The 12,711-nt window shown below is 36.6% G+C and overlaps 1 protein-coding gene across 10 annotated transcripts in view; it reads left to right on the top strand.

The window, feature by feature from the left end:
• Positions 1-12,711, top strand: part of Dennd4c (DENN domain containing 4C) — a 119,211-nt gene that overhangs the window by 103,756 nt on the left and 2,744 nt on the right. For 9 of the 10 annotated variants that reach the window (XM_074051732.1, XM_074051736.1, XM_020182418.2 and 6 more), the window contains 5 exons: positions 131-313; positions 2,007-2,202; positions 4,301-4,546; positions 5,557-5,674; positions 11,264-11,414. In XM_074051732.1, the coding sequence (XP_073907833.1) occupies positions 131-313; positions 2,007-2,202; positions 4,301-4,546; positions 5,557-5,674; positions 11,264-11,414 (894 nt within the window). The remainder of the gene's footprint in view (positions 1-130; positions 314-2,006; positions 2,203-4,300; positions 4,547-5,556; positions 5,675-11,263; positions 11,415-12,711) is intronic. The other variant, XM_074051734.1, reaches the window with a different exon arrangement.

The following is a 12,711-nucleotide window of genomic DNA, read 5'->3' as shown; positions in this document are numbered from 1 at the left end:
GAAATAGTATTTCCCTTATGAATTGTCACATTCACTAATGGTTGCTTTATCATAAACTAATAATTCTAAATATGATGGAATTTTGAAGGCCTAGATTTTTACATATATTTCCCCCTGCTTTGATATTCAGCTTTTTCTTGAAGCCAAGTACCTCTGGTGACAGTTTACAGAGTGGCAGCTTGCCATCGGCTAGTGAACCCTCAGAGCACAAACCTGTTTGTGGTTCAGCAGAACCTGACTTGATCAACTTCATGGATTTCCAGAAACATAACCAGGTCATAAGTGAAGAAGCAAGCCAGGCGGTTGACTCAAGGTACCAGAGGGTGACAACTCTTTATAAGTCAAGTGCTTCCAGAAAAACTTGGAGTAAAGATGCCTGACTCATGTAGATGTCAATCCCAGCATCTGAAGATTTTAATCTGCTGGTGTGGTGCTGTGCATCTGTACTACCAGCACTCTGCAGTGGGAGGTGGAGGCAGGAGGATGGGGAGTACAAGGCCAGCCTTAACTGCATAGAGAGACTCTTGTCTCCAAAAACCAGTGACCGAGGATGTAGCTCAGTGGTAGAGTGCTTGCCTCATATACACAAGGCCCTGTGTTTGATCCCCAGCCCAGAAGAACAAAAAAAGGTTTTAAAATATCTAGTGAATAAATCTGATGATAAAACATTTTTTAACTAAGTGTAGTATTTTAAGCTGTTCTTTTGTGGGGGTTGTGGTGTGTGGATGAGAGAGAATGATGGAAGAAGTCTGTCTAACCAAGGTACATTGTAAGCACATATAGAAAAGTCACAATGAAATCCCCTGTGCAAATAATACACCCTAATAAATGTTTAAAAATAACGTGTTCTTTTACAAAGTGAACTTTTAACAGTAAAAGAATTTTCTTTTGTATAAAGTGTATATTTTACTCTTTATTATTTATTTATTCATATACTTGGTTATTTATTTGGCTCCACTACTTGAGCCACAACCCAGCCATTTTTTGCTTATTTTTTGGATCGGGTCTTATATTTTGGGGTTGGCCTTGCCTTGTACCTCAATCCAACTACTACCTATGCTTCCCAGAGTAGCTCGATTACAGCTGTGAACCACCATTCCTGGTTTATTAGTTGAGATGGGGTCTTGTTAACTTCTTTGGTCAAGCTGGCCTTGAACCAAGATCCTCTCAATTTCTGCTTCCTGAGTAGATGGAACTAAAGGTATGTATCGCCAGTCCCAGTCCTCTTATTTTACTCTTAAATGTTGATTAAATCAAATTTCTTGAGGACCTATTTATTCTAGGCTCTAAAAATAAAAACGTAAGTAAGATTCAAGTGTAGTGGCGCAATCCTGTGATCCTACCAGTTAGGAGGCTGAAGCAGGAAGGTCTTGACTTCAAGACGATCTTGGGAAAGAAAACAAAACAAAAAAGTAGGTGAGATCTGGTCTCTATCCTCAGGTAGATTGTGGCCTGTCAGTGAATCCACTGTACTTAATTCATGGAGTATACTTCTAGGTCATTTTGTTTAATAAAGATGAAATAATGTTGGAATAAAGCAACTGAATGGGCCTTTAATCTCTTTAAATTATAGCACATGTCCTCTTCTTACCTTTCACCAGTCATCTGTTCTTTTGACTAGATTTATTAAGATGCATAGAAAATTTTAGTTCTTTTTTCGGGGAGGTTGCTGGAGCTTGATCCCGGGGCCTCACACATGGGAGGCAAGTGCTGTACCACTGTGCTATACTTCCAGCCCAGCCCCACATTTTTTTTTTTTTTTTTAGGGGGGTGTTGAAACAGGGTCTCTGTGTATCCCAGCATAGTCTCTACCTCGCAGTACTCTTGCCTCAGCCTCCCAAGTGTTAGGATTACAGTTTGCACCACTCCCAGTATCAAGTAGTTCTGAGGTTATTCTGATTCTTCTCAGGTATACTTAGACTCAAAACCCATTGTAGAAAGTTCTCTACTTCTCTAGATTTACATTGTTTTTTGTGACTAACACAGCATTTCTTCATTTTTTAAAGTGATGAAATAAAGAAAGCCAGTGGAGATGTCCAAACTATGAAAATTTCATCTGTGCCTAATAGTCTATCAAAACGAAATGTATCTTTGACTCGAAGTCACAGTGTTGGAGGCCCTTTGCAAAATATTGACTTCTCCCAAAGACCATATCATGGCATATCAACAGTTAGTCTTCCAAACAGTCTGCAGGAAGCTGTGGTATGTAACCTTGCAATCTGTACGTTTACTGTGAACTCCTGTAAGTATGGGTCTGAACACTGCACACATGAAAAGTGATAGAAACATTCCCATAAGTAAGCAGAAGAGTATAACGAGTCTCTTGATCCATCAAGCTTCAGTCATTTTTAGTCATAGCCATTCTTTTATAAACTCCTCATTCACTTCCCCTTTCCTAGTTTATTTTGAAGGACATTTCAAACATGCCAGGTGTATCCTATTTGTAACTATTTCAACATGTATCTCTAAGTGATGGCTTCAAAAAAGTAATCACAATGCCATCATACCAAAAACAATAATAATATCATCAGATCATGCAGTCTTTGCTCAAATTTCTAATTGTTTCAGAAGTGTCAAATATGTCTGCATGAGGAGGTATAGTTTGAGACATCAGATCAAATAAAGTCCATGCCTTGCAGTTGTTTGGTATGTATTGTAGTCATTTTCAATCTGTAGACTTTTTCCCTCTCCTTGCAGTTTTTTAAACAACTCAGGGCCCTTTGCTTGCTAGGCAGGTGCTCTCCTTGAGTCATGCTCCCAGCCTTCCTTTGTAATTTATTTGTTCCTGAAATTGGGTCATTTGTCCTTCAAACACTACAGGTTCCACAGTCCTGATTTGACTGATTGTAACCTCATAAATTGATACTTGTGTCTAGAAATTTGATCAGATTCCGGGGTTTTTACTGTTTATTTTTTAAAGACTGGTTCATGATGGTGGTATGTTCCTACCAGTAGAAAGCATGAACTGTTTTTGTGATATTAACTATTAATGTGCTTAGATAAGTAATTATTAGGAGCTGTAAAATGATGATAATCTAATTCTCTTACTTCTTTGTTATATGAAATAGCTCTATAAAGAGAAACTTCCCAGTATCTTTATTTGGTTTTCTGAACATGGATATTGAACTGGAAAAGCAATATTGATGTTTTGTTCATTCTTCTGTTTACCACTTTTCAAAAATAGCCAGCGGGATCCCTAGCATTCTTGAAGTGATCACTTAATTTAGGTGAAGGTATCATTATGAACTTTTTAAGCATTTTTAGATTGTTGTTTAAATATACTGATGTTTTAATTAATTATTCGCTGATTCTTGATCAGCTCGAAGCTTCTATAAGTTGACTCATTAGTTGTTTTGATACAGTTCTAATAGTCTTTTTGTAATTTATGTAAAGCTTCCTTGCTTTCATTTTATTTTACCTTTTTTGGAGACAGGATTTCACCATATAGCGCAGACTAGTCTCAAACTTGGAATCCTACTGCCTCAGCCTCACAAAGGCTGGCATATATAGGCGTATGCCACTGTACCCAGTCTTCCTTGCTTTGTTATATGACAAGATGTTTCATGCTAATGTTAATGTATTTCCTTTATCTAGAGTCATTTCTTTAAGAAGAAAATTTCTTTTTAATGGGAAATGGTATTTGAGAGTACAATTTGGGCACTGGAATGCTCATTTGTTTATGACCTGATCACAAACATTTGCATAACTTTTACAAAGTCAATGTTGGTTTTCTCGCTTTTTCATTTCTTACTTCATTTGAGTTATAAAACTTATATTTAATTCCATCATGTTTTATTATAATCAAATGTAAGTGAGTTATTTTACTTGTGTAGTATTGGGATTTAAACTCAGGGCTTTGCACTTGCTAGTAGATATAATTATAAAAGGTCTCAGAAGGAGTATTAAAAAGTTACCCCATTTGTTAGAATTGTGAAAATAAGACCATACTTCTTTTCTGTAATCATTATAAACGTTGAAGTGCAAATGTTTCTTGCATAAACTGAAAAGGAAAAATGCATACATATCAAACATTACACTTACCATAGAAATTAATAATACAAATTATTTTAAAAGGTCTGTGGAATATGGATTATTGATTTTTCTCTTGTAATGATTTAAGGGCATTTAAGTGGCTTTCTTTGTTTTAGGTTTTCATTCCTTAGGATGTTCTTCTGAATGTAGCAGTGGTCCTGAATAACTGATTTTAACGGGATAGAGATGTTTAATCTCATTGAAAAGTACTGATAAGCATACAAGAATTAAATAGATAATATTCACTTCTTTTTATACTCTTTTAAAGGACCCTTTAGGAAAAAGGCCCAATCCTCCTCCTGTATCTGTGCCGTATTTGAGTCCTCTAGTGCTTCGTAAAGAACTTGAATCTTTGTTAGAAAACGAAGGTGATCAGGTAATTCATACATCATCTTTCATCAATCAACATCCAATCATTTTCTGGAACCTCGTGTGGTACTTCAGACGTTTGGACCTTCCCAGTAACTTGCCAGGACTTATCCTCACATCTGAACATTGTAACGAAGGTATACAGGTAGGATACCACCTTCTATGCTTATAATACAACAACAGAGGCTTAATAAGGTAATAGGTTTATTTCTCTCTCATGTAAACATTTAGGGAAAGGAGGACCTGAGATCCTTGTGCGTGACTCCATTTCCAAGATTTTCTTCTCATCCACAGTTTGTCTTCAGCCTATCATATTCACATTCCAACCTGCAGTAGGGAGAAAAATGGATGGAAAAGAGTGAGCCTTCTCTCTTAGAATTCTTGTAGCCCTGTATCCATGTAGCTTGAACTTGGTAGTATCTAGCTGCAAAAGTGGCATGAACTGTCATATTCTCACCTGAAATTCTCATACCAGCCTTATTCCAAAGATCTTATATCACCTGTATTTTTTCAGATGATAATTAAATTAGACAAGTTAAGTAATTACTGTATAGAAACATGCACTACTTTTTTTTTTTTTTAACATGCATTACTGTGTATTTATGCATTCTAGTAATGGTAAACTGATACCACACTTGAGCTGCCTAGCTCCTAAAGCCCCTACTCTATCTGTACTGGGATCCCTGACTCCTTTAAAGACAATGAGCTCCTGTTGTGCCTTTATTGTATAATATTAATTGTTGAGAGACACCAGACCCCAAACTCCTGGGAGGGAACATAATCTTTTCTTTAAGAAACTCTAACTCTTTTATTTTGAGAAGTAGTAGATACAACAAAATTATCTGGTAAGTTCATGGAAATTCTCAGTCTGTCTTACCTTAGAATTTGTTGTAATAATGGTTAACCTTTCATGTGACCTTGTGCTAGTTACCAAGTTGTCATTCCAGTCCTTGAAAGTCAAATGAGAAACCTACATGTCAGAAAGTAATGAGGATATTTATCATCAAACGTTAATAAAAATTACAGTTTTGCTTAGAATTTTATGTCCAGAGTTTTGAAAGAACTCATCTGTTTTACATATAATTGAGTTTTTTTGAGGGCCATTGGTAATTACCATACTTAGGGTACTAAATATTTTCTGTTAATCTCTTTTAGCTTCCTCTATCATCTCTGTCTCAGGATAGCAAACTTGTGTACATTCAGCTGTTATGGGATAATATCAACCTTCACCAGGAACCAGGAGACCCTCTGTATGTCTCATGGAGGAATTTTAGTAAGTAAAATAAGAGTAAAGACATAAAAGATTCAAACAGAAATAACCCAGATGTCCTTTCACAGGCAATGAATAAGCAAATCATGCACAATTCATCCATAGAGTAAAATACTATTCAGCAATGAAAAAAGAAGAATAGAATTAGAACTCAGCCAGGGGTGGTGATGCATGCCTGTAATCCCCACACGTGGGAGGTTGAGGCCAGAGAATCATGAGTTTAAAGAGAGAGAAGAAGAAGAAAAAGATTATTTAGTTTTATTAATTCAAATTGATTTGTTATTGTACTGACCTGTTTAACTATATCAGGTCTTAACTAAGTTGAGTAATTTCTTTGTTAAATACCAATGTGACTAGTTATTTGGAAGTAAATTCCCATAGTGGATAGGTAATATAAATATGTTGGTATAGGATTATGATTTCAGTTATATGGGTGGGTATAGTCTCAAAGAGTCTGGCTTCATTTTTAATCTTTTATATTTAGAATATATTTTACAGAAGATTTACTCAGTAGCCTGTGAGTCAGTAAGAACACAACTCAGTGGATAATTGACCAAATGATATTAATAGATAGTCCATGGGAAAATGTTAAGATGGCATACAAATAGTAATAGGGTGCCACAACAAAACACCACAGACTGATGGGTTAAACAGCAGAGGTTAATTTTCTTACAGCTCTTAGGCTGGAAGTCTAAGAGCAAAGTTCCTCAGATTTGGTTTTTCTCCTGAGGCCTCTCTGTCCTTGCCTTGCCCATGGCTGTCTTCTTACTGTATCCTCATACAGCCTTTTCTCTGTGCAGACTCATGTGTGCATACACACGAATACATACCCAATCATGTTGGGCTAGAGCCTCCCATTCTTGGGACCTCATTTAACCTTAATTGTATGTCTAAAGGCCCTGTCTCCAAATAAATGCACATTAGTGGTTAGAGCTGGGGCACAGTTCAGTCATAACACAACATGAATAGATGCTCAGTCATACTAGCTTTAAATGTCAATTTTTTTAAAGGAAAATGTAAACATCAGGTTAGCAAAAAAAAAATTTGAAGATTAATTTTCCATATTGTTGACGGTGGGGGCAGAAAGAACACTTTGATATACTGTTATAAGTATAGAATGACACATTCTGGAGAACAATATAGTAAACATCCATATTTAATATTTGGACTTTTGGTGGAACCCAGGGCTTGGTACATGCTAGGCTAGAGCTTTATCACTAAGCTACGTTCCCAAGCCTTGGTTTTTTGAGACATGGTCTCACTGTGCAGCTCAGGCTGGGCACTTGAACTCACTATGTGGCCCAGGCTGGCGTCAAACTCTATGATCCTCCTGCCTTACCTGTTTAATGCTGAAATTACAGGCATGAGCCACCATGCCTGTGGTTAAGTTTTAACTCAGGAATTTCAAATTAAGAATTGTGGAAATCCAAATTATGAAATGCTGGTAACCAAGAAATAGTATGAGAGTAATTTGTATAAGATACTTGAAATACATATATTCATTGTACATTGTGTGAAAAAATACAAGTTGCAAAGTAGTATATAATTTTTTCTTGTAGAAAAATGTTTTTCTGTGTGTTTTTAATATATGCATAGAAAAATGCCTAAAACCACATATCTCAAAAATTGTTATTAATAGCTAGCTACTCAGGGAAAGTTTTCATTATTTTTCCTTTTTCAACATTCATCACTGTTTTGTAATTTTTTTACTTAAAAGTAGAGGAAAAAATACAGTTTTCCCTTGAAATATGTGTCATAAAATTATGATTAAATATAAGCTATTTTTTGCCTTTATTTTATTCTAATTATGGTATTTTAATACATTTTAAGCAGGAGGAGTAGAATTAGATTGATTGTTTCCTCTGTCTCTTGAAATAGACAAGTATGTTCTATAGTTAGTGGTGGGGAAGAATTTAGAGCTCTCAAGATGAGACTTTTTTTTAGAAAAATTGATTGGGTACTTTAACTGATGAATTGACATTTAAATAGTTTTTTAAAAAACCTATTAGAATTAAGTAAGATATGACTTCTGGAATGGCCATGTGAGGAGCTTCATAGACCCATTCCTTGGTTAAAAAACCATGAGTGTTATACTAAGACTGTAGAGCAAATGAAGAAATACTGAGTAGCAAGTAATCCTTGCTACTCAGGAGGCAGAAATCGGGAGAATTGCAGTTTGAAGCCTGCCCAGGCAAATAGTTTGAGAGACCCTATCTCGAGAAAACCCACCACTAAACAGGGCTGGCAGAGTGGTTCAAGTGGTATAGTGCCTGCCCAGCAAGTGTGAAGCCCTGAGTTCAAATCCCAGTATGGACAAAAAAAAGAAAAGAAAGAAAATCTGGTAAACCTCATTGTGGCACTTGCTTGCTACTCCTCTCTAGTTCCCAGTCAAGTTCTATTTTTTTTATTAGTTATTGATTCTAGTCCCTTTCTTAGATACAGTAGCAACAATATAAATGACACCAGAAAAAGTAGGTAAATTTGATGTGGTTAAAACTAAGAAAACCACTGGGCACAGTAGCTCGATGTTGGTGGCGAGAGCCTGTCATCCCAGGCACAAATAGGATTGCTGTCCAGGCCGGCCTGGACATAGTGACTTGCCTAACAAGTGTAAGGTGTAAGGCCCTTCGTTCAATCCCCAGTACCACGAAACAAAAAACAAAAGGAGAAGAAAAACCCACTAAGTATGGTGGCACATACTTGTAATCTCAGCACTTGGGAAACTGAGGCAGGAGAATTGTGAAGGCCAACTTGGGCTTCATAGCAAGACTCTGTCTCAAAAAAAGGGGGCTGGTGGGGGAAGAAGGAAGGGAAAAAACTAAGTAAAAACGTGCTTCTTTGCATAGCTGCCCATCATTCTATCCCCTTTCAATGTCATCCTACTAATCTTTCCTTTTTCCTAAAACAAAACAAAAAGTGAAACCCTGGTGGCTCACATCTCTGCTATCTACTTAGGAGGCGGAGATCAGTCAGTCAAAGTTCAAGGCCAGCATGGACAAAACGTTCTGCCAGACCCAAACTCAGCAGAAAAAAGCTAGATATGGTAGTATGTGCCTGTCAATCCAGCTTTGGTAGGAATCTTAAAATAGGAGAATCATAGTTCAGGTAGGCCTGGGCAAAAAAGGTGAGACTCCATCTCAAAAATAACCAGAGCAGAGAGGACTGGAGGTGTGGCTTGAGTGGTAGAGCACCTGCCTAGCAAAAAAAAAATCCCTGAGTTCAACTTCCAGTACCACTATAAATAAATAAACAGAGTGAAAAATCAGTCTACAGACTGGAGAGAAATATTTGCATATCATATATTGTACTCAGAATACATAATGAACTTCTTTCCAACTCAATAATAAAAATTTTTTTTAATGGGTAAAGGATCTAAATAGTTTTTCAAAGATGTACAAATGGAGCTGGGCTCAGTGGCTCATGCTTCTACTCCTAGCTGCTTTGGAAGCCACAATCAGGAGGATTGTGATTCAAGGATAGCTCAGGCAAAAAGTTTTCGAGACCCCATCTCAACCAATAAAAGCTGGATGTGTTGGCACGTGCGTGTCATCCTAGGTAGGAAGGAAGCATAAATATGAGTGTTGTATCCAGGTTGGAAAAAGCTTGAGACCCTATTCAAAAAATACCTAAAGCAAAACAGGGTTGGGGGTGTGGCTTAAGTGTCTAAAAAGTGCAAAGCCCTAAGATTAAGAAAAAAAAATGTTGTACAAATGGCCAAATGCACATGAAAAAATACTTGCAGAATCAGAATTGGAGAGGATGTGGAGAAATCTCATATACTGCTGATTAGAATATAAAATTGTGCAGCTACTTTAAGTTTCATAGCTCTTAATTTTTCAGAGTTATCATATTTCTATATAAAACTCATCAACAAATGTTCATACTAGCATTTTTCATAATAGCCCAAAAATGGAAACAACCTGAATGTTCGCCATCTTATGAATGGAGAAGTAAAATAATTGCAAATCACGTATCCTAAAAGGGATTAGTATATCCTTACAGTGGATTTTATTTGGTAATAAAAAGAGTAAGGAAATATTGATACATGTGATAACATGGGTGAATCTTGAAAACATTATAAAAGTCTGTCCACAGTGGGGCCTGGTGGCTCATGTCTGTAATCTCAGCTACTTTGGAGGTGGAGGAAATTTCATATAAAGGACAACAAAGGATTAGTTGGCAGGTGCTCTACCACGTGAGCCACTCTGCCAGCCCTTTTTGTGTTGGTAATTTTTGAGATAGGCTCTTGCTTTATGCTTTCACCAGCCTGGCTTCCCAACACAGAGTGAGCCACCACCCCGAGCCATTGTCATGGACTGGCCTAAAACCCAGATCCTGATCTCTGCCTCCTGAGTAGCTACAGTTACAAGCCTGAGAGACTGCGCCTGGCTTGCTTTTTCTTTTGAGACAGTCTTGCTGTGTAGCTCAGACTGGCCTGGAACTACAGTATAGTTAAGCTGGTCTCTGGGTTAATTAGCAATACTGAGAAAAAACTAAAATTTTGATCAATAAATCAGTTTTTCACAATGAAACACATTTTTATTAGTATATGCAAGTTAAAAATAAAATTTAAAAATGAAAAAAATCTATTTTAAAAATTAAAGGAGAAACAGTGGAGTTGCTTATTATATTTTGAGTAGACTCTAGTCACAAGAGATAGCATGAAAATCATGTCGTCCAAACACTATACAACTATACACTGTGCAACACTACTTAGTGACAAGCACTCAAAATGAAGCTGACTGCGTCATTACTGGATCAGTATTCTCATCTCATGTGAATGTGGAGGGCTGTGATAACAGTGTGCCTAGCAAGCAGAAGGCCCTGAGTTCAAACCCCAGTGCTGCAAAAAAGAAAGAAAAAAAAAAAGGAAAACGTAGTCCTTATGCTGATGTGGGTATAAATAAAATTGCATGTTCTTGGAATTACCACATTGTTAAAATATTCCCCTTTTCCAGGTCAATCATACATTTTTTAAATTTAATGTTTAAAGTTAGTATATGATTCAGCTCTCCTGAAACACTTTTATAGTCTGTGAAATCTGTGCACGTTTGCCTTTAATAGACCTAGAATTATCTTTGTATTAATTAGGATTAAACTCTCCTATGTTTCACAGATGATAACAGACTTAATCAGGTAAGGATTATTCTCTTATAAATATGTTATGAATTGCATTATGTTGTAAACCTAAAATCAGAAAAATTTTACTTCCCATTAGAAAAGGAAAATTCTCAATGAAAAAATTATGAATTAGACAGTCCAGAATTAGTGGGCAATTCCTGTGCCATCAGTGGTCCTTGTTATATCTGCTTTATGATTGATTAGTAAAGGTTGCTTCATGGTTACAAGATGGCTGCTGGAAGATAAATCATCACATCCCAGCTTCAGAAAAGAAGATCTAAGGTGAAGAAAAGGGCAGAGGGATAGGTTTCCCCTATCTAAAGAGAGCTGGAAAAGTATTTTTTTAGCTGGCACATTGTCACATAATTTTATCAGCAAGAGGGACATGATGTTGAGTAAACAAGGAGAAAGTGGCACAACTCTGGAAAAATCTTAATAATTAGAAAAAACTTACTGTGTTCTTATTGTTAGATTCTGAAAAGAAACCGTCTCTTCTGTCAGAGGAACTACAAGCAACAAGCACTTTAGTAGAAACAATTAGGCAGAGCATTCAGCATAATGATGTTCTTAAACCGATCAACCTGCTTGCCCAGCACATGAAGCCAGATACAAAAAGACACAGGTAATAATCCCAGTATTTTTACTTGATAGTACTCAATTTCATGTTTTAAATTTATATATTTTTAAATATCTCTAGTTGCAAAAGAAATGCATATTTATTGTCAAATATCTGATTGTTTTGATAAGTGCTGATGTATGCATTTATAATTGAGCACAAAGACATAATAAAAGTATATCTCTGGTAGAAGCTAAGTTATTATTAGTTAAAATGTTCTGTGTGTTTTTGAAACATTACTATTTTTCACTAGAAGTCTGTGAGTTTATTAACTGTGAACTATAAAAAATGTAAAAGCTGACCCGATCCTTTCTGTAGCATCAGCTGATGTGTTTGGATCAGCACTGATCCTCTTCTCAGCTAAGTGAATTTTGCAGTGGAAGTTTACAAAGTCTTATAAAGTCTCCCTATTCATGATCTCTTTGAAGATAATCTCAGAGATGATAGGGCAAGAATTGATAATGAAAACAGTTGCACTGGGCACTGGTATCATGGCTATAATCCTAGCTAGTTGGGGGCCAAGATTGGGAGGATCACGGATGGGGGCCAGTCCAAGAAAATGGTTTGTGACACTTTCATCTTCAGAATAACCAGAGCAAAATGGATTGGAGATGTGGCTCAAGCACAAAGCCCTGAGTTCAAACTCCAGTCCCACCTCCAACAACAACAACAACAACAAAACAGTTATAATCTCAACTTTTGAGGTGACATGACCTTTACAGTCTGAAGAGTTTGCTTCCTGCATCTGTAGTTTAAAGAAAGTAATATTAGCAATATCAGATTCTGGCTTCTGAAAGCTTCTAAAGCAAGCTCCACAAGTGGTCATTAGAATTAGCATTACTTCATTTTTTCTCTGTAAATTAGTTTGTTTCTTAAGTTTTCCCCTCATCTTTATTTTTTAGCAACAGAGCTCTGAAGCTTTTTCTTTCTGGGGGCTGGAAGACAGGCTCTTGTTATCTTGTTATGTAAGTCCTGCCTCAGCCTCCCAAGTCAAGTGCTGGGCTCACAGGTGTGTGCCACTGTGCCCAACTGTGTAGTGTTTATATGGTGACATTTATGTGTTTACAAAGCAGGTAGAGCTGATTTGATTTATCCGTCACTGTTTACTTCAATAGTAGAGGCCATTCTGCTTCTCACATTCTGTCCAAGAGTTTTAGACCCTTGACTCAGAAATAAATGTCACTTTGTTGAGGGGCAAGATATTGATAGAAGACTCTGCTTTTGTAAATTTTAATTAGAAATTTGAGTTAAAATAATTATATATTACTTACACTGTTAAAAACTTGTAGTAGTTACGGCCAGG

Source organism: Castor canadensis, chromosome 13 (assembly GCF_047511655.1).
Source record: "Castor canadensis chromosome 13, mCasCan1.hap1v2, whole genome shotgun sequence".
Lineage (NCBI taxonomy): Eukaryota > Metazoa > Chordata > Mammalia > Rodentia > Castoridae > Castor > Castor canadensis.
Note: the sequence above shows the minus strand (reverse complement) of the source record. Positions and strands in the feature narration are given on the sequence as shown.